Raw genomic sequence first — 22,682 nt, 5'->3', positions numbered from 1 at the left:
CTTGCTCCAAAATTTTAAATCTAAGAAAGCCATGTTGGGCCTTATCAATCTTAAACAAGACAAAAATGAGAATGAAGTGTGCAAATGTTTGTTATTTGAGAGAGGCTCTAAAAGAGTTTTTCCTCCCAAGTGGTAAAATCCTGTATATGTGCTACTTGTGTTCTGAATGGAGGATTACCCCACCTCCTTCCTCTAGTTTAAGTGAGGAGGGTGATTTTAAGTCTAATGGTAAATTATGTTTTGTTGTAACTTTTGAGTTTGTGAGTACACCTGTGTTCCAGTCTATTTTGGAATGTGAAGTTAACCTAATGTTTCTGCTGCAAAAGCCTAGTTGAGCACAATTGCTCTCTCAAGCTAAAATGCAGTGTATTTCATTAAGCATATTCCTATGAAAGTATGGTGTTCCTTCTAAGAAAAATATCTGAGTCCAGTTTTAACTTTGATTTGGTTGGACAGAAGAGTTATTGTAAGGCTCCTGATATCAGTCTCTATAAGACTGGCCTCTTTTCTTAGAAAATGCCCCCCCTTGTTTCATTCTGTCGCTTTCAGGTTTTTTTTCTTCTTCCTTCTTCTGTGCCAGGTAAATTTACTCCCGAGTAAGCTTCTTTTAAAGGAAACTGCAAGGGGGGGGGGCATAGATTAGGCTTACTATTCCTCTGCAAGTTTAGGAAAAATTGTTCACTTCTGTATTCCTTTTAAATCAAATCTATGGCTGTTTTAACTATGCTTTATAAGAGACCCCCTTCCTATCTTAGGAAAATTGTTCACTTCAATCTTACATTAAAGATCATTTTTCTAGGAACTTGCACTCTTTAGTCTAAGGAAGTAAACTCTCACTCAAACTATCTCAAGATCTGCTAAAAGGGTTCTGTATAAAGTTGGGTACTTTTATTTTCCTCTTCCTTAGTACATGATAGGAGCATGGCTTGTGGTCTCTTCCCCAGTTGTGTCTGTGTACATAAGTATGTGTGTGTTTCTCTGGCAAAATCTTGCTATGAACCCTGTATTTTGGGGTTGGACTAGATGACCCCAGGGTCCCTTTCAAGTTTCCCAATTTGTGGCTGTGTGGAGGGCCATGTGTCTGCAAGCATGTAATGAGTTGAAATTCAGCCCAACTTTGCTCTTTGTTTTTTAAAAAGGTGAGAGGTGAAAGCCGTGGTGTTTTGAAGCAGAACTGGTGATATCAGGCATTTGAGTGATTACAGTGTTTTATCATTTTGTCTATTATTTACAAAAATCAAACTTAAAAGTCTATTCAAAGTTTAAGCACATAAAAATTCATATAGTAAAGTTGAGTAGCCTTCACCATCCTGTAAATAAAGGGCAGGAAAATTTTGTCTGCAAATGGTAAGGCTGAAATGAATGAGAATATTAAGCTCTTATAAATTCTGATTACCACCCTGTAAATAAAGGGCAGGAAAATTTGTCTGCAAATGGTAATGCTAAAATGAATGAGAATATTAAGATCTTATGAATTCTGACTCTCTGGCCATTTTTTCCCATATATAAGGGCGTGGCATTGTTCCACGAATGACCAGAGGGATATTAGCCCTTTCCTGTACATAAAGGAAGCAGTCTTTGCTTGGGCTGCAATTGCTAGCTTTGGTGAATACTTGAATTGCTGAGTTTCTCTTTTTTGTTTTAAAATCTAACGCTATTTTTAAAATCTACTCCTTACCCTTCCCTTCCTTTATTCAAATGGTAATTTAGCCAAAAGATGCAACATTTTCAATAGTATCAAAGGTTTGCTAAGACATGAACTCTGCACATGCACAGAGGCTAGATCAGCTTAAAAGAGAGAGAGAGAGAGAGGAAGGAGGGGGGAGAGGAGGTTTGGAGTGTGTGCTGCAAGGAGAAACCTATCCAAATTTCCTTATGTAAAACTTGGAACCATTGAGGGAAATCACCCTTAATGTGTCTTTTGCTCCAAGGGCTACTTAAGACAAAAGGGTTAAGTACTGGACCATCAAAAGTCAAGAGGTTGCCAAGTTTCAAATCTTAACATGCCAAATTCTTTTCACAGGTAAATATCAAAGCACTCCCACTGTGAGTTCCTCTCTTGAGTAGTACGCCTCCCCAATGGAATTTAAATTTTATAACAGTTTGTTGTTTTTTTTGGTGTGTGTGTATATGCCTATACATTTTAGGAACAGCATTTCCTGACAGACCTCTCACATGAAATAATTTTCCCTTTTAACAGAGTGTCCTTCCTTTTCTCCCACAGCACAAATGATAATGAGGGGATGCAAACAGTGATTTAAATACTGTATAAAAAGTAACTGCATTTGTATTTCTTTTTATATTTCTTCCCTTAAAGCCAAACAGTCACTTTCTTTCTGTTCAGCAAAACAAGTCTGAATCCCTGCTATATTTGATTTCCCTCTATCTCTTTATGGCTTTGACACATTTTTAGGTTACAAATAATCTGTTTTTCATTTATTAATCAGTTTTTCATTGGGTTGTTAGAATGCCAAAACAGGTTACTACAGATTACTTCAGGGTTTGTTTGTTTGTTTGTTTTAAATGTGTGTCTTAGCATTTATTTATTTTTGGTTCCTCATAGGTCATTGTGTGTGTGTGTGTGTGTGTGTGTGTGTGTTTGTGTGTGTGTTTTACTTTGGGGACATGTCCATCACATATTGAAAATCATTTTAAACCCTTTTCTATTGTTTTCTTTTTTTTTTTTGTCCAGTAGTAATCTGTGTGGTTTTGATAATATCCTTGTATTATTTAATAATAATTCTTTTCTGAATCTGATGTCTTTGTGTCAAGTCCGTTTTCATCTGAATGGTAATCTAATTTTTTGCTTTTTTATTTTTTAACCTTTGTTGTATTTTTTACAGTTCTCTTTCTATGCATGTGGAGTAATTTTTTATTTAATAATATGAAAAAACAACAACAAAAACTAAGTGAAAGAAAGCAAACAAACTTAACAGATAATAACAGTAATTATATGGAAATGTGATAATAATATTAAAATGAGTAAAATGCTTAACTTGCTAAGATAACTCAAGGAGATTGGGGGGGGGGGCTTTTGCCCCTTCCTTTTTCTAACTCTGTCTTTTAAGTCCCCAAAACCCTGCACCCTTACAGAATGTCACTTCTACAGATGTGCAATGATGACAAAAGCAGCAACAACCCCTCAACTCAGTTCTTCACCATCACAAGACCTGCAACAACAGACACAAGAGTTTCAAAAGGCCCACAGCTATCTCTTTAAAAGGATATAGACTGAGGGGGGAGTTTTGCTGACAAAGGGGGGAGGAGTTGAATGGCATGTACATTTTTTCACTTTTGAACCTTAAGACTGTGCTCCAGGACTGAGATCACAATTGTGTCAAGATATGCAACTGATATTTAATTAGTTTGTTTTGTATTATGTGTTATTATATAGGAATGTTGAAATGTGCCTTAACAGTGTGATTTCCACAAAGGGGGGGGGGCTACTTTTGTGTGTAATTGTTTTTATGTTTAATGTCTTATTGCTTACACCCCAGTGGAGGATTCTCATACATTTTATGCGTTCTAATAGACCAGGCTATTGTGTACTTCAATGTTTAGATTGTCCCACCTGACACTCTGCCAACTTTCCCTATCCATTTAAAAAAAATTAATGTGCTAAAACTCGCTTTACCAAGGAGAAGCTTCTAAGATACATGAAGGTGGATATGCTTTGGTTTAGCAGGAATGATCCCTTATAGAGTTAAATTGACTTATTTGGAAAAGTGCCCTTTTTAAGAATGGTTTTCTTTTAACAGATTGGTTTGAAAAGTTGAGAACCATGGGCATATATAAATTATAATTGGACTCAGTTTGAATTGGGCAAGTGTATCCAGGCGGCAATTAGCTTTTTGGTCCTTTAAGTGCAAGTGAGCAACTTCCCATGAATGCAAGACCAGAGCCTGCAATAATAAAACCCCACTGAAAGGCCAAGGTAAGGCCGTCTCTCTCATGAGATGCCCAAACTTGTGCCAGCTAGGGTGAATGACAGGCGACAAGGTTAAATGAAAGCCCCGAGGGGATTCAACAGGATGTGTTGCTGTAGCACTATACCGGTGTGAGACCACAGAACAGCTAGCTTGACACCTGAGAAACACACAAAAATGGCGAAGGACAAAACACCAACTGCATTTTCCAGTCAGTAGTGGACCTTCCTGCTAAATGTAAAGCATAGCCACTATTGAGAAAATGTTTCTCCCAAGAGCTAGAATGCCACAAGTAATTTAGTAACAAAATGCAGCATATGTTATTTTTATATGATATATTTACACAAAGGCATCCATTTACAATAGTATGATGTTATTATTTGTGGGGCAAAAATTTTTAAGAAAAATTCTAGCCCCAGAGGGGGGAATGTGATAGGAATTTTATGGTATTAGATATATGGTAATGTTCATAACTGCACATACATAGATCAACACAGGAAGACCAACCTGGAACCATTTTGATTCCTAAACTGACCAAATCTTTCCTCACAAGATATGTCTTAAAGCCTCCCCATTGTCTTCTTTCCTCACAAGATATGTCTGTTTGAATAAGGTGTGAACCTGTGACCTGGCCCAGGAAATAAGTATTTTAGCACTACAAAAGAATGGTCAGGCACCCCAGACAATCCAATCAAGTAACTTGTCAGACAGGAGATAGTAGAGGTGAGAGGAGAAAAACAACATTTAAATTCCTGTGATGTATGCATGTACCTGAGGGGTGGTCTTAGGTTACACCCCTTCTGTGATGTATGCATAATGTTTCTGGGGGTGGTCCTGATCTAGAGAATGGGATTTTCAAAAGTCTTTATAAGCTCTGGCACAGCAATTCTGGGGGGTCCTCTTCCTCTCCTGCGTGTGAGGGGAGTACCCTGTTGCAACAGATCAATAAAGATCAAGCTTACTAGCTGCTTTGCTTCTCAATATTCTCTGGTTGGCCTCTGTTATTTTCTCCTACCAATAGGGAACCTATGTAAGGACTCTATATGGGCTCTTGGATACCCCATAAGGGAAAAGGGCATATTTTTATTTACAACAGGGACGGGCACTCCCAGGGGACGAAACTGGCTGGGCCTGCTGGCTTTGTTTGGGTCCACTCCCTGAGGATTAAAAGGTGCATCGTGGCTGATCTTCCACCATCCTCATAGCAATCGTCACAACTTTGATGGTTGAGTAGGCATAGTCTTGGATGGAGGGAAGGTTGTGGCCTCTGCTTACCCCTCCAGAAAATGGGGTATCCTGTTAAAGGGATCCAGGGGAGGTGCTTCTGTCTGGGCGCCCAGGTGGGGTGGAGCCACAGCACTCCCCAAGGGCAATCCAGAGAGAGAGCAACTCTTTGATGTAGGTCAAGAACTCCCTCTCTTCTAGTTGACCCCATCTTAAGTACTTCCAGCAGGCGGGCTGGAAGGGTTGGGGCCTACCCACCCCTACTACGTCTACTACATCTGTAGTCAAGGTTGTGGCCTGATATGACCCAAAAGTAGAACTTGTGTCTCATTATTTATGGTTTAAGACAGTCCAGAGCTTGCAGGGCAGCAGCTGAAGAAGGAGCAAAAAAGGGTTTTCTTGTGTGTGTGTTTCTTTGTGGCTGATTAGCCGCTCTCCCTGTGCAAAGGTGAGAGGGGGCAGGGTTTCTGTTGAGGCAGGTGATTAGCTGTGGGAGGAGCTTATCAGAGCTTGCAGGGCAGTGGCACGCGCATAGCAGCGTGCACAGTTTGATCCATCTTTTAGATTTAGGGGAGCCAGTCTCAAATGTTTGTTGGGGGAGACCTAGGTTTTTTGGGGGGGAGTTATTTGTCCTGTCTTCACACTTTTTATGATGGAGGACCGCTGTAGCCACCCCCAATGACACATTCTCAAGATGGAGGGTGAGGGAACAGCTGCAGTCGCCTGCGGTTCCTGCGCAATGTTTGCCATCTTGCCAAAGGTTGCAGGCAGCTTTACCTGCAGCAATTGCATGTTGATTGCCCTCTTAGAAGACAAAGTCCAGCAACTGGAGGAACGTGTAGCTATGCTCCAAAGAATTAGAGAGCTGGAGCTCTTCTTGGAAGCAACAGAGCACACCGTCTCCACCAAGGAGGAGACAGGGGACACCCGTGAGAAGGAGGCTAGTTCACCAACACAGGTGCCAGATATATGGAGAAACATGACTCAAAGAAGTAGGAGGCCCAGGGTTCGCTCTGATTGTTTAGAAATACTCAAGCGCTTTGAGGTCCTCTCCCCTAGCATGGAAGATGAAGAGCAGACTCCATTTGAGGATCTCTCCCTCACTACAGCCACTCTGGGTGGCTCCCAACAGAATATTAAAAACAAGATAAAACATTAAGCATTAAAAACTTCCCCTTCATGAATCACTGCCTTGTCGTGGCAAAGGGGCTTGAAGAACTTGAAGAAGCTATGAGCTATGCCGTGCAGGGCCATCCAAGACAGACAGGTCATAGCTAAGAGTTTAGACTAAATGTGATCCACCTGGAGAAGGAACTGGCAAACCACTCCAGTATTTTGCCAAGAAAACTCCATGGACATAAAAAGGGAGCTCATTTTGAGAAGAAAGTGAGAGTTTCCAAGGCATGCTCTGGTTCATGGGGTCACGAAGAGTCAAACATGACTAAGACGACTAAACAACAAATTAAAAACTTCCCTAATCAGGGCTGCCTTCAGATGTCTTCTAAGTCAGATAGTTGTTTATTTCCTTGACATCTGATAGGAGAGTGTGCCACTGGGTGGGCGCCGCTAACAAGAAGGCCCTCTTGCGTGGTTGCTTTAACCTCACTTCTTGCAGTGAGGGAACCGCCAGAAGGCCCTCTACAGTGGACCTCAGTGTCCAGGCAGAACAGTGGGGATGGAAACACTCCTTCAGGTATACTGAGCCAAGGCCGTTTAGGGCTTTAAAGGTCAGCACCAACACTTTTGAATTGTGCTCGGAAACATACTGGGAGCCAATGCAGGTCTTTCAGGACTGGTTTATATGGTCTCAGCGTCCACTCCCAGCCACCAGTCTAGCTGCCACATTCTGGATTAGTTGTAGTTTCTGGGTCACCTTCAAAGGTAGCCCCACGTAGAGCGCATTGCAGTAGTCCAAGCGGGAGATAACTAGAGAATGCAGCACTCTGGCAAGACAGTCCGCAGGCAGGTTGGGTCTCAACCTGCATACCAGATGGAGCTGGTAAACAGCTGCTCTGAACGCAGAATTGACCTGCACCTCCATGGACAGCTGTGAGTCCAAAATGACTCCCAGGCTGCACATCTGGTCCTTCAGAGGCACAATTACCTCATTCAGGACCAGGGAGTCCTCTATACCTGCCCGCCCCCTGTCTCCCAAAAACAGTACTTCTGTCTTGTCAGGATTCAACCTCAAACTGTTAGCTGCTATCCACCCACCAACCACCTCCAGGCACTCACACAGGATATTCATCACCTTCACTGGTTCTGATTTAAAAGTGAGGTAGAGCTGGGTGTCATTCACATACTGATAAACACCCAGCCCAACCCCCCTGATGATCTCCGCTTATGAGACTGAGTCTTCTGGGGACTGGAGCTGATGTTCACAGCAAGTTCCTTTGCGATGTACAGATCCCATTAGGCGGAGATTTGAAAGCTAATCTCAACAGGAAAAAGTAACCTAATGTACAAAAATAATACTGGCTTCTGGTTTGGAAAGGTTTGCTTTGGGGGACGGGGATAAGAAAAGTTCAGGGTAGATCCCATTTCATGTTAACTGTGCCAGCTGTGAAACTTGGCAGCAGCACACATGGCAGGCTGCCAGTAGATAGAAAGGCTGTGCTTCAAGCTGGGATGGCCTTCTTAGGATTTCTTCGTGGCCTTCTCGTGAGCAAACATGATTTCCAGGTAAATTTACTCATAAACACAGCAGCTGTGAATAATCATTGAAGACCGGCTGGTGGAAGACTGGCTGGTAGCCATATCCTCTTAGTACAGAACAGTGGAAGGATGTCCATAGTGTTTCTTACACCTCATACCATTAAAATGAATGAGTCCTGGGTATCTGTGAGTCATGATAATTCCATTTGGTCACTGAGCACACATTGCTGTCTGCACAAAAGAGGGTGAACAGACTTGGTTCTCTTCATTTTGCCTCTGGTGTTGGCCTAGCCTACTCATTAATGCTTCAAATTTGTACACAGCTTTTCAACATCTGTTCACCAAGTGTCCTAAAAAAGAAACAGTTTTGTAATAACAAATCCAATGCTAGCTATATTATCCTTTTAACCAGTTGGTTAAAACCAGGAGCTGTGATAAATCCACAGTTTTTCCATCTGGAACTTGCCAGAACTCAGCTCCAGCACCTCTCAGGTGGGCACCATTGTTCTAAGACAATGAGGGAGGTGTTCATGGTGAGTGCTGGCACTACTTTTTCTAGAAAAATAGCACCAGATAAATCACTTCACTTTTCCAACTATCATAGCAAAGGCCCAGAGACACATGGGGTGAGAGGGACTTGCCATAGCTATGATTTTAGATTAGGACTGGTTAAGTGCAACAGAGACCTCATTGGCCAGAGCAGATTGAAAGAAATGTTTGTGGAGCGTTTCTGAATTCCAGAAGAAGTATAAAATGTCTGTGAGTCAGGAAAGAGTGTGTGACTTTGAGATTTGGGGTGGGCTTAGATGTTCTTCTTGGGAGGGCTGTGCCCCAGTAGCCCTAGTGGACCAGTTTCCTTCGCTTCCTGGTCAGGAAATAGCTCTATCCATTCCTTAAGTTGTTACTTTAAGCACCCTCTCATGTTCAGTCATAATTGCTAGTGGTTCGTTCCACCAGTGTAAAGGTGCTAGTGACCTTGAAAAATCCACCGAAGGCAATTTCTAAAGTAGTAAAGTCCAGGGCAGCCTGTACAGCACAGCTTCCTTCTTGGAAGTAGAGATTCAAGAGATGCTATGTCATTTCATAATAATCTTTTCAGTTAGCACTGTAGGTGGATTTTACTGAGGTGCAGAAACAAGAATGTATGGATAAGCAATGCTAGATTCATAGGCATGCATAGGGGGTGTGTTGCATGTGCCCTCACACACCATTTTTTTTAATTAAAAAAAAAGGGGGATCATGGGAAACCAAGAGAGAGAGATGTAGGCAGAATACAAAGGCTGGAAAGGATCTAGAATGGATCTGCAGTTTCTGCCTGCGTCTCTCTGGAAGTTGTGGGGTGATTTGCTCCAGCAGCACCGATAAGGGAGGAGGAGGGACTCTCTCTTCTGCAAGCAGAACCTGCAGATCCATTCCAGTCTTTTTCTTCTGCCTGCTTCTGTCTCTGTCTTGTGGCTCTGTTTCTGTCTGAGCTCCACTGACCACCTTTTGTGGAGAGACATCTATGAGGATGAGGAAATGCTTTTGTGGTTCGCAAGCAAGGTGGAGGAGAGGTCATCTCTACAGGGAAAATCTCCTGTTTGGGACTTCTGGACCACTCTTGTCGTAGTTGTTTTGTTAGTTTTTTGCCTCTTACTTCTTCCTTCCCCTTACTTGTTTGCCTTAGCATTCCCTCCACCACCCCCCCTCACACCCCTATCTTCTTGTTTTGTTGAAATAAATAATCCCTGTGTGCACACCCAAATTAAATTTGTTGCTCAAGCCTATGACTTGATTCAAAAAAGGCAGCACCCCATATCTGCACCCCTCAAGCTGCTCCCAGTGACAGAAATGAAGGCATCTCACTCATTAAAACACAAAGGTTCAGGGGTCCCACGGTAGAAAGTGGGAAATTCATTGTTTGGCTGCATTTGTCATAGTGTCAATGGAGTTGTTTTACTGAGGTTTTTAAGACAATGAACAACATTTATTTTAAATAAACTTTTATTTTTGACTTCCAGCCCAATGTAGCTTTGTATGTCTGTAGATCTGCTCCATAAATTATAACGCAGTTGTTGCACATATGTTGATTTTTTTTACAGCAAATTAAAAACATGTGTGACTAAATGTGTAATGTTTAATATGAAAAGTGAACAGATTTGACTTAGCACTTCTCAGCACATGCCAAAACATTCCAATAGTATTAATTCACCGAGCCCTTGGCAGTAAGGAAGGGCTTATAATTGAAAAAGGCCACCCTTTAATTTTCAAGTGATAAACCTGCAAACATTGCTTTCAATTGATAACTGCTGGACATATTTTTTTTCTTCCTTAGCTTTTATGCCAGAAACAGGATGCCATTGCATTGATGTGGATAATGGCAGAAGAACACACTGAAGCAGACTTTGGTTGGTGACTTGTTGACTGAAATCAGCTTAGAGAATTGGACATTGGACATACTTCCCTCCCAACCCCCCAAGGCCCTCTGCTATGCTTTACTATAAGATAACACTTTTACTACTTTATTGATTTATTTATTTATGTGTTGAAGAGCAGATGGGGCTCATCAGCCTGGGAAGGTGGTCCCTCTAGGAGAAGGAAAATTCTGATCCTAAACCTCCATTGCCTTGTGGGGTATCTTCAGGAGAAGAAAAGGCTAAGGAGTGGCATACAAAGGATGAACAAGTTAAATCAGTGATGATAGATTGGGCAAGAGGTGTGGGACATAACATAATGTTTGAAGACTGGGAAAGACTGTGGAAGAAAGGGGTCAAGTTCACTGCATGTACAGTGTTAAAGGAAAATATAATGAAAATGATGTATAGATGGTATTTGACTCCTGTAAAATTAGCAACGATTTACCATAACAGTGATAACTTATGTTGGAAATGTAAAGATAAAGAAGGTGCTTTTTATCACATGTGGTGGACCTGCCCCAAGGTGAAAGCCTTCTGGGAGAAGATTTATAATGAACTTTAAAAAATGTTGAAATATGCATTTAGTAAGAAACCAGAGGCCTTTCTTCTTGGAATAACAGGTTTGGAATTGCCCAAGAAAGATGTTAAATTATTTTTGTATGCCACAACTGCTGCTCGAATTTTATTAGCTAAGAACTGGGAAACACAAGAAGTACCAACAGTGGAAGATTGGCAGATGAAGATGATGGACTTTTCAGAGCTAGCTGACCTGACTGGAAGAGTCCATGACCAGAAGAAGGAAGACTATCAGGAAGAATGGATGAAATTTAAAGACTATTTACTTAAATATGTTAAGTTAAATTAACTGGAGAAGCTTGCAAATAACAGATAGGCTTAGGATATAATTAGGTAATGAGATGAATTAATATGTTTAATACTGAATTGGAAAGTAAAATATAATGATGTTAAGTGATTAAGTTAATTTTATAAGAATTGCGGTTTTGGAAACCATTAAAATGATATACACTGAAATTCAACCAGGGGGATACGAGGAAGTCACTTAACAATGTTATTAAGCTTGGTTTAAATACGGTTGAAATTTATGTTTGTTTGTTTAAAAAATTCTTTGGAAAATCAATTTTAAAAATTGGGGGGGGGGGGAGTAAACTGTCCACAAATCTGGAGTGGAGTCCCTAAGATGGCTGGATCGTGTCTTGTACGCCTCCTTCCGGCAACTCCTGCAGCCAAGCTGGTGCCAAATGTATTGCTCTGCTTTCCTCTGGACCACATCATCAAGGCTGAAAGGGAGGTATTGTCATCTGGGCAGCCCAGGACCTCCATACGCAATGCCCAGGCTTGTGCCACTTTGAAAGAAATATGTCCTGGTTGTCTTGGCCCCAGTGGCTAGAAAGTCTTCCTGTCAACATCCCAGTTTGAGACAGTAGCTTTCAGAGAAGTGGCTTCTCAGGGATTAGTTCCAACAGCATTCTTCTGCACGAAGGAGGATTTGAATGACACACTTCCTTCCCCTGCAACCTTCTGCCCTCTTCCCATGGGATTTCTATAAACACATGCTTCCCACATATGATGAGCATGAGGCTGACTCCAGATGGCAAGGGGGTGGGGGGTGGGAATCACATAAAAGCCATCCATGTCAGGGAACTCTTCCCTGGGGGTTTTGTCAAGACCACATGTGAGCTGGGAGTTTATTCTTGCTAGCAAAGTTATGGGTGCTGGCAGGGGCTTTGTTTTGCTCAGCATAGCCTCATTGGTTGCCACCTGGAAAGTACATAATTGCCAAAGTGTTTATCATCTGGCTTGGAAAACAAACAAGAGAGGAACTCTTGAAGCACACCATGTCCTAAGTTCATCACAAGTTGGCTTTTATAGCAGATCCAGTGGTGTCTTTTTTCGATGGCTACAATTACTGGCTTAAAACAGGGGATTGGGCTACGAGCTCAAGTGTAGAGACTGGAAGCCAACTTTCATGCACACCTCTGAATGATACATATGTGTGATGAGAAAAGGAAAGAATCTCTCTATTTCACATGCTGTGATCAGTTACCATTGGAATTTTGGGAGCTTGACCATTCAGAACATCTGAGATGTGCCAGTTAATAGATTGTGTGGTCCGTAAAAGCAGTATCAGCAGTTGATTTTTTCTGGTACAAAGGGCATAGAAATGAAAACATGTGTATGCAATACTGTGGGTGTCTGAGTGCCCAGATCCCCCCCCCCCCCGCGCCCCAATCAGCATGACTCACCCTTATTGCAAATTAGTGTTCCTTGCTTTGCATGACAACATGTCTTTTAAGAGCAATGAGTCTGTGTAATAGGATTATATCACAATATTATATAAGTTTATTGCTTTAGAATCCCATTTATATGGGACATGCACTTCTGATCAGACTGCTGGACTCTCTCTGTGAAGGAAAGCATGAAGCAATCAGATCAGAAAATAAGCTATGCAGGGGCTTCCATTTTTCCATGTTCCATCAGTAGTGAAATGCCAGCGTAAGCTAATTCATTGACTGTCTTCTGATTCAAATTATTTTCCATGGGCAGCATGGACCAGTTTTGGGCGAGCCAGACAGAAAGGATGACTCATGTTTGCAGCAACAGAAGAGTTATAAGCAATGCTCAGCTTTGTTTATTTATAATATGAATATCCCATTGTTCTTTCCTCAGGATGCCAACAGTTAATATGCCACACTTTCAAAACTAAGATTTAACTTGACCTCTCACTTATTGTACATCATAAGTTAGCCTTTCCATAAGGACAATAAGGTGTCATATACGTGGGTGAGGCTGTGGTCTAAACCACTGAGCCTCTTAGGCTTGCCGATCAGATGATTGGCTGTTCAAATCTGTGTGGCGGGGTGAGCTCCCATCGCTCAGTCCAAGCTTCTGCCAACCTAGCAGTTCGAAAGCACACAGTGCAAGTAGATAAATAGGTACTGCTGCGGCGAGAAGGTAAACAACATTTCTATGTGCTCTGGCTTCCCTCACGGTGTTCCATTGCACCAGAAGCAGTTTAGTCATGCTGGCCACATGACCTGGAAAACTGTCTGCGGACAAATCGGGTCCTCCCTTAATGAGGGCACGTATTGCGGTGAGCTGGAAGCCGACACCCTGTGTTGTGGGTGGATACGATTGGTCAGCCACAACACCCGATTGGTAGGTCCCTCATAGCTGGGTGCAATCTGGCCAATGGGATACAGTCCAAATGGTTCGAGTGACCTATTTATACCCATGCACGTGACCCAGAGCTTCCTCTTTCGGCACGTGCATTCAAAACACCCACCCACCCCTCCCTACTTTTAGGGCTTTGCACTTGACCTTGCTATGCCATCATGTGTCGTCTGTCGTTGGGACAGGGGCATGGCAGGAATTTTCCCCACATGGCTGACTGGCTGTTGCCATTTGGGTTTCGCCTGCCGCGTAGCAAATTGCCACAACTTGTAAGGTTGCGGATAGGCTCTGGTTCAGGTGATAGGGATGGGAGAACGCTCTCGCTATCCCTCTGTGAAGGGTATTCTGTTAAAGGAATCCAGGGACTCGATGGTTTGGTCAACCCCTGTGATGGGGTTGTGCCTGTGCCTGAGTCCAGGGAGACATTTGGGTGATGGAGATAGCCTGTTCCCGGCTTTCCGCTTATCCAGGTGTTCACCCTTGGCTGACCTATGCTGGAACCCTTGGCCAGCGCTACCTGCATGGCAGGGAGCTAGTTGAATCAGAGCCTATGCAACCAGTCACTTTCTGTGGTCATTAAAGTTGTGGCCTAAATTCTGCCAAAAAACAAAACCAAAATTTGAGTCACGTGTGAATTTATTTAGGGGGGAGGTTTCTGGATCTGAACACGCAAACGCCTGAAAGCAAGATGAGTGCCTGCAACCCCATAGTCTCCTTTGACTGGACTTAACCATCCAGAGGTCCTTTACCTTTACTTTTTACCTATTTCATAAGCAACTACGGGATAAACACAGGATAGATTGTGGCTAACATTGTGTGTACACTGTTTCCCAACTCAGCAGTGGGAGCACACTGGATGCAGAGTAGACAAGAGTGTGTGCCTAACCACTGATTCTTGGACAGAAAACATGTAATAGGATCTTCACCATAGTAACGAGCGTTGTTGGGTTTTACAGTGCTATATTGTGGCATGTTGCAACACCAGTTAGATTCTACCTCCAGCTGATTGCAGAAAAGTAATGACTCAGGAGTGCCTTAGTGTGAAAGCAACCCAGGAGACAAAGACTGCTGTCATAATCCAGAATCCAGACCTGAACCAGTTTCTTCATGTGCATTGCCCAGCATCCGATTCAGTGAGACCCAAGACTTTGGAATGGTGTGTCCAGGCTTAGTATGGACACCAAAGGGAACAGCAATGTGCAGCCGTTGTTCACACATTCCTTGGCTTCCTAATGCTGTTGTTGTTTTTCTAACAAGGGAACACATGGCACCTCACCTTAACTCTTTGGCGTGTTCAATTGTGATAAAAAATCCTGAAGGACACCTCCTTGCCAATTTTCTGACTAGCTAACTTGCTGGAATCTTACGTGCTATGCTCATTCCAAAAGAGTTAGTGCAACAGTTTTGAATGCTTCCATATGTGAGTGATTTCAAAGGCTTAACACACACACACACATTGTCAGTGCAGTTTAAGCTCCCTTTCTAAGGCATGACACAAAGCAAATATAGCAATTTGAAAAAGAGGGGAAATGATCAGAGACTATAATCACGAACAGCTGTACTATTCAACATTTCAGATCAAGGGTGGGTGGCTAATTTATGAATTTGTCATCGTCAAACTATAAAACAAAGTTAGGAGTTGTCTGTTGATAAGTGACAGAACCAGATTTGTCATACACATGGTCCTCAGGGCTCTCAAGCATAATTGGGGGGGGGGGGTCATGTTCATCACCTGTACTTTTTCTACATGGTTGATATAATAGCCATGTCAATTAAAATAGCACTCAAACAGTCAAGGGCATACATTTAATTTTTTGATTCGAGAGAATCTGTGCTCTTAATTGTGTCTCTTCTAATCTTCCTAGCTCCCAGGTCAAAATCTGAAGATGTGCACAGGTCTTTGGCTTCTGGCTCTCAAAGGAATTGAATAATCTGTTCCAGAAAATGGTCTGAAAGCACTTCACACAGTCTACTACTGAACCTGTACAGGTCTGAATGCAAAGTGCCTTGATGGTGGCTGTTCTTAAGACGGAAATTATTCAGAGAAAAAACAAATTTTGATGGTATGGAATAGGAAGGCTCTCCCCACTAATGGATTCCCCTTTTATCATAAGGGTCCACACCAATGTCATTGATGGCTTATCCATACTTCCTTCCTTGCAATCTCTCATGCCAGAAGTCTGATTTTGCATTCTATGTCACAAACAAGGCTGAGGGTCACCGAGGGCCGATACCATAATGCAACACAAACTAGACTGATGCCTTATTCCATCAAAATGAAAGGTCAGGTCAAGCATTCTCCTATTACAGATCTTTTAATTATCGCTAGAACACTCTTCTGGCTGTAACATAAATAATGCATTATTGTTACTATGGTGTTATAGCACTGTGGCACAGTAATAAATTAACTTTATACCAGCATGGTATTCTAATGTTTTACTTCTCTTTCACAAAGGAAAATAAAAAGGAAGAAATGTGTTTTAGCTATAATTACATGTTAGCTTATGCCATGGGGATCATAAAATGGAACCTACCACACGGGTGCTTATGTGCTGAATTTCAAAAGGCTGCTCAGGTGGCTTGGAGATCCCACTTTCTCACCTGCAGCAGCTATGTTATAAACACTGGTGTTGACAGGATAAAGAGAAATGTACAAAGAGGTCTGCCGAGTGCTAGGTGAGTGGGCATACCCTCCAACATTTCTCTGATGAAAATAGGGACGTCCCATTTCATAATGATAATTTTACTATTTATACCCTACACATCTTACTGGGTTGCCTCAGCACTCTGGGCAGCTCCCAACATATATAAAAACATAATAAAAGATTTTAAAAACTTCCCTACTGCCTGCAGAAGGCCCGGGGGTTGGATAACTCCATACCCTCCAACATTTCTCCAAAGAAAATAGGGACATCCTAAGGAAAAGTAGGACATTCTGGGATCAAATCAGAAACTGGGACGGCTCCTCTAAAATCAGGGATGGCCCTGGAAAATAGGGACACTTGGAGGGTCTGATATAGTACTGTTACTGTAACATCTACTACACTGGTTGCTAGAGCACTTCCAGACCCAATTTAAGGTGTTTTCAAAACCCTAAATGATTTGGGCTATTTAAAGGACTATACCTATATAGTCCTTTCCACCCTCTAAAATCTGTAACATAGAGCTACGTCTGAGGCCTTTCTTTATTGCCCTCCTGCTAAATAAGGGAGATCAGAGAGAGCAAAAGCTAGGGGGCTTCTATGGTGGCCCCATGTCTCTGGAAACTCCAAACTTTCAAGAAATCTGTTTCAGGTGGCTTTTACTGTTCAGCTGTGGTGATCTTTTACAGCTGATTTCATGAACAATGTGTTGCAGAAAGGTGGAGAAAACACCTGCATGAGACCCTTGGGGAGCTGCTGGCATTCAGCACAGGGATAGACAGTGAAGTAGATGAACTAGAGGCATGATTCGTGTCCTTCTGTCCCAAGTGAAAAACCATCCCCTACAAAATTTGTATGAATTAGAACAAACCAAAATGCAATCCTGGCATCTAGTGGGCAGAACAATAACTTGTCAAACTAGTCAGCTGGCGATTGAGCACACCATCAATGAGGATTTGATGTAATTGACGTCCAGGGAGGATTTCCGAAATTTGTCCTGGATCTTTGTCCTGGATCTTGGGCAAGTCAATCAAAAAATTGTGGGTTTTGGGGCGTTTTTGTAAAAAATAAAAATTTTAAAAAATGGAGTCTTCCTAAAAAAAAAGGCTTGTTTGGGGTGTCCTGGTTTTTACTTATTGAAATATGGCAACTCTACAATGATAAATTGACTTTATGGGATAACCTGATTGAAGATAGGGAGGCAAACATTATTATGGAAGAAACCTCATGGTGCAGTGACTTGAATGCCTCTGTGTTGAGCTTTTAAATGCCTTATTGTTTTCTTTATTGGCACAAAATAAGAGCCAAGTAAGGAAGATAATGGAACTCCTCTCTTATGAGGCAGTGGTTAGGGCAGTGGTCCTCAAAGGTGCCATGCTGGTGTGGCAGGAAAGTATGGCAAGTGTGGTGGGAAGATTCAAGGCCAATAAAGGAAACATTTAAACATTTCAGTGCAGCGCAGCATAGTATCCTATCGAAATATATCTATTTTTTCATCTTTTCAAAATGAGAGCAAGAGCATCAAGTGATGCTGAGGACAATCTCCTCCTATAAATGAGATTATTTACATTGATGCCTCCAAGGGTAATGATAATGTGCTGTTCTCTTTGACATGGGAGGCAGGCGGGAGGGGGGCGGAATTATGATTTTTATTGAAATTGCTTCTCCGTGTGATTGCTACGTGTCTATGTAAGCTGCGCCTTTGGAACTGAACGAGCTCCCGGCGACAACAACAACAAGAAGCAGCAGCAGCGCTCCGCCGCTTCCCGCGTTTCCGTGGCAACCGCGAGCGTCCGCTGCACCCCAGCGCGCCTGCGCGGGTCTCTCTTTCTCGAGGGCCCCGGAAGTACTTACGGCGGAAGTGGGCGATGGAAGCGCCGCTCGGACAGAGGCGGAGGCGGGTAAGTCTCCCGTTCGCCTGGGGGGGGGGGATGTAAAAGAAAGGGGTTGCTGAGCGAGGGGTCGTGCTGGGGGTGGGGTGGGGTGGGGCGGCAAAACATAGGTATCCCCCATCCCACACACCTGTGTCCCCTGCATCGAGGATGGGGGTGGGATAAGGTCCCCTTCCTCTGCTTCTTCCTCTTCTGTTTCTTTATTCTTCTCCTCCCCCCCCCCCGAACATTTCTGGAGGGGTTATATGCACGGAATTGTGAAGCTCCGGTGGCTCCCTCGACGATTTCTCTATAGGTGGCCATTCCCCTCGTCGTCGTTACAGAGTGCGCATTTGTTTCTCAAGCTTAGGGCTCCAGCTGTTGTTGGACTACATCTCCCATCATCCCTGGCCACTGGTCCTGCTAGCTAGGGATGGTGGGGGTTGTAGTCCAAAAGCAGCTGGATATCCAAGCTTAGGGAACACTGATCTAATGAAATGAAATGCAGGTATACTTAATATCAGTGTTTTTTTCCTAAAAAAAAAAAGTTTGGGGATACTCTCATTTTCCTGTTGTTGTTGTTGTTGTTTAGTCGTTTAGTTGTGTCCACCTCTTCGTGACCCCATGGGCCAGAGCACGCCAGGCACTTCTGTCTTCCACTGCCTCCCGCAGTTTGGTCAAATTCATGCTGGTAGCTTCGAGAACACTGTCCAACCATCTCGTCCTCTGTCGTCCCCTTCTCCTTGTGCCCCCAATCTTTCCCAACATCAGGGTCTTTTCCAGGGAGTCTTCTGTTCTCATGAGGTGGCCAAAGTATTGGAGCCTCAGCTTCAGGATCTGCCCTTCCAGTGAGCACTCAGGGCTGATTTCCTTAAGAATGGAGAGGTTTGATCTTCTTGCAGTCCATGGGACTCTCAAGAGTCTCCTCCAGCACCATAATTCAAAAGCATCAATTCTTTAGCGATCAGCCTTCTTTATGGTCCAGCTCTCCCTTCCATACATCACTACTGGGAAAACCATAGCTTTAACTGTACGGACCTTTGTTGGCAAGGTGATGTCTCTGCTTTTTAAGATGCTGTCTAGGTTTGTCATTGCTTTCGTTGTTACATAGTGCACATTAGCTTGGGGCTCCAGCTGTTGTTGGTCTACATCTCCCATCATCACTGGTCCTGATAGCTAGGGATGATGGGAGTTGTAGTCGAAAAGCAGCTGGAGACCCATGCTTGGGAAACACTGATCTAATTAAATGAAATGCAGGTATACTTAATATCAGTGCTTTTTTCTAAAAAAATGTTTCGGGGTACAGTGGTACCTTGGGTTACAGACACTTCAGGTTACAGACTCCGCTAACCCAGAAATAGTACCTCGGGTTAAGAACTTTGCTTCAGGATGAGAACAGAAATCGCACGGCAGTGGGAGGCCCCATTAGCTAAAGTGATACCTCAGGTTAAGAACAGTTTCAGGTTAAGAACAGACCTCTGGAACTAATTAAGTTCTTAACCCAAGGTACCACTGTACTCTCATTTTCCTACTAGTATTGAAACACTGCCCCTCAAGGATTGATGGGAGTTGTTGTCCAGCAACAGTTGCTGGAGACCCAAGTTTGAGAAGTCTATTATTTGCACCTACATCTTTAGCTACATCTTCTTTTTCATCAGTAAGCCGCCTCAATGACCAGTGTGTTTGTGCAGGGAAACCCTAGAGTCCTATCTCAGTCAACCCCTCTTCAACCTCCATTTAGATTTTATTTTCCTATTTTTGACAAGTACATAGAATTTAAATAGAACGCCTTATCTATTTTTGCAATAAGTGCTTTTCCTCTTCTCTCACCAATTCTAGAGTGCCTTAAACATGGACACAGGAAACTGACAGTGCTCTTCTGTGCCCAACTCCAAAAACATCATTTTTGGTTGTTGTCATTGGGCTCCAGTCATGATGGTAAGGTTTTTCTCTCTTCTGCTGTCAGATTCTGGTTTCTGAAATGCGTGCTTGGGACAGGGGAGAATAAATTAACTGTATCTTCTCTTTTTATTATTTGTAATTAGATTCAAAACATTGTGCTATAAGGCGTCTTCAGACCTTGGTCAAATTAAACCACCGTGTATTAGACCAAGAATGCTACATCTGAACCAGTTCAGGGCTTTTCAAGATAATAGTGAAATAGATTGTGAACAGAGGAGCCAGATGTGCAGCAGCAACCTTTCTTAAGATCTTTCTTGAGGCTCCTCTCTTTTCTAGTGAACACTTGCAAGCAAGATGGCGTGAAAGGGTTATTTGCTGATTGTTGTGCAGTAGATCATACAGGCAGTGACCCATTTTGGTTACATTCTGGACTTCCATGTGCTTCGACCACACTGCCCTGTTCCTCCCCTTTTTGTGACTTTTGGGGTCTCTTGGATTCAGGTCAACGCACATATGCACGGTTGCACACATTTTGGACAAGCGTAAAATGGCCGTTGCCTGTATAGCAGGATGTGTGTGAGTGCTGTTGACATGTCTGTTTGCCTCTGTCAGTCACTATACTAATAGAGTATAGTCTTGAATGGATGAAATAAAAAGCAAGGTGCAAATATGATGGAAAGCTACTTTTAAGTCCTGCTACTAGTTAGTGACAAGTGAATGAAAAGCCCATTTCATCACCAACTTTTTCAGTATTGTCTGAGATTATTAATACAACTAGCTCCATTTTTGTGAATATAGTTTAAGATTATTTTCTTTATCTTGTACCAACAAGCTTTATAGAGCACATGCAGTTGTGTATCTTACTATAATTAAAAAATCATATGGTCCTTTCTTCCAAGTTCTCCTGTCTAGGAAGTGAATTCTTAATTGTGATTAAGCATTAATGTTAACACCAATGTTAATTGTGGATTAGGATACCCAGGCTTCCTGTTTAACCCTGATTTGAAATTACCATAATTTCAAAACATAGTTTAACAAGAGTCTTGTTCAGCCATATTTAACAACAGTTCTGACATGCTTAACCGCTAAAGGAAAAACTGGAGAATTTGCTATCAAGATGGGAGAGAGCAGCTTGCTCATGGTCTCTTAATCATATGTCTGCATCAGACTATAGTGTAGGCACTGCCAGTTATACATCTGCTTTGAAGTAGCTGCTGCTGCCAAAAACCACAATGTAAGCAAACTTGTGCTTGTCTCAAATATTGTCTTAATTGTCTGTGACTTGATGATTGTTGATAACTTATTGCTTGCACTCAAGTCCTAATTATATTTATTCAGAAGTCTGATTAATTTTCATGAGATTTGCTTCTAGGTAACTGCACTATTAAATAAGGTATTTGTAATAATTGGTCAGAACACTTTACCTGGTGAAAAAATGATAGAATTAATAAATATTATATGATGCTATCAGTGTTCGAAATTAGCCAGGGGCCAGGTACATTTTACACCTGAATATTGACCCCTTGCGACCAAGTGAAGATGCCCAGGTGTCAGAATGGCATCTGGCATCTCCACTGTCTGGAAGGGCATGCCTGGGGATCATTGATTATTGATTGTTTTCACACACTTAATACCTCATCCTGTAGAATTCTGTCAGAATGAATTTCAGGAACCAAAAACTTATATTGAAAAATATGGTTTTAGAGCCATTTCCCCCCAAAATGGCAACTAGGCATTCCACTTTGGCGACTAACCCTGGTTTAAGGATCCATTTGGTGCCTAGAGTTTCTAACACTGGGTACTATTTTATATCGGATGATATAGTACAAGAATCTATATTAACATATGCTTTCTAAGAAAGGTCTTTTTATCATTTTACAGCAGCAAGCTTTAGAACTTGCATTGGATCGTGCTGAGGTAAGTAGTAGATTGTATGAATTGCACACATATTTAATGTTACATTTAATAATCATCTGCATTGTACCAAAGTTTCCCCAGTTATTCAGAACACTGTACAGAAAATAAATTTCATAAACTGAAAATGTAATAGGAGAGGAGGAGATTTATCACTCATTTTTTGTTTAATTTAATGTAAGCATACACACTCCTAAATCCCCTAAAGCAGTTTGCATATCTTTGTACCACTAAGCTTATTTGTGTGGGGTTTGTTTTTTTCAGTATATCATTGAAAGTGCACGCCAGAGGCCTCCCAAACGAAAATATTTATCCAGTGGGAGGTAAGAATTATTTAGTGCCTCTTGTTTACTTCAACAGACAAAATGGTTACTGAATTGTGTTTCCTCTTCACAATTTTAGAAAATCTGTGTTTCAAAAATTATATGAACTGTATCTGGAAGAATGCGATAAAGAGCCTGAAATAAAGGTAAGTGGGACTTATTTGCCAAGCGCTTGCTACATTACTGTCTTGCTGGTGGTCTGCACTAGAGCTCTGATAAGCCCCGCGTTCATTTTGTGTAATTAATTAATATTTATATACTGCTTTCTTTAAAAAAAAGAAGCTCCCTGAAAGTAAAATCCAAAAGCAATAAGAGCCCAGCCAGAATGTGTGCTTCTTCACATAGTTCTTCCCAGAGGCAGGTTACTAGATTGGCAGGTTACTAGACTGAAGGGCGCATGGTGGTTCTGGCCGTTATGGCTTTGGTGGTACAGCAAGGAGCCCTTATTTCCTAGATCTGATCTGAGAGTAGAGCAGATAACAATGTCTGGGTGAGATTAGGTGCCATGTAGGATGCCATGTAGGTCTTCCTACAGATTTGTTGGCAGGTAGAACTTGAGCAATGCTAAACGACTCCTTCCTTATAGAATCAAGTTTGGAAACTGTGGCCCTCCAAATGTTGAACTCCCAAGCAGCCC

The 22,682-nt window shown here is 42.2% G+C and overlaps 1 protein-coding gene and 1 long non-coding RNA gene across 9 annotated transcripts in view; both read left to right on the top strand.

Annotated features, from left to right (window-relative positions):
• The first annotated feature begins 1,475 nt into the window (after positions 1-1,475).
• LOC310667294 lies at positions 1,476-2,503 on the top strand. The gene is made up of 2 exons (XR_014506254.1): positions 1,476-1,950; positions 1,990-2,503. It is a non-coding gene; the product is annotated as an uncharacterized lncRNA (long non-coding RNA).
• Positions 2,504-17,846: 15,343 nt separating this feature from the next.
• The window catches only part of SUPT20H (SPT20 homolog, SAGA complex component), a 33,847-nt gene continuing 29,011 nt past the window's right edge, over positions 17,847-22,682 (top strand). For 3 of the 8 annotated variants that reach the window (XM_083419783.1, XM_083419782.1, XM_083419779.1), the window contains exons 1-5: positions 17,849-17,936; positions 19,746-19,844; positions 21,690-21,725; positions 21,987-22,045; positions 22,125-22,191. In XM_083419783.1, the coding sequence (XP_083275909.1) occupies positions 19,839-19,844; positions 21,690-21,725; positions 21,987-22,045; positions 22,125-22,191 (168 nt within the window). In that variant the 5' untranslated portion in view covers positions 17,849-17,936; positions 19,746-19,838. Of the gene's footprint in view, positions 17,937-19,739; positions 19,845-21,689; positions 21,726-21,986; positions 22,046-22,124; positions 22,192-22,682 lie in introns of all 8 variants that reach the window. The other 5 variants (XM_083419777.1, XM_083419784.1, XM_083419780.1 and 2 more) reach the window with 4 other exon arrangements.

The sequence above is a fragment of the Podarcis tiliguerta genome (assembly GCF_965153285.1).
Source record: "Podarcis tiliguerta genome assembly, chromosome: 17".
NCBI lineage: Eukaryota > Metazoa > Chordata > Lepidosauria > Squamata > Lacertidae > Podarcis > Podarcis tiliguerta.
Note: the sequence above shows the minus strand (reverse complement) of the source record. Positions and strands in the feature narration are given on the sequence as shown.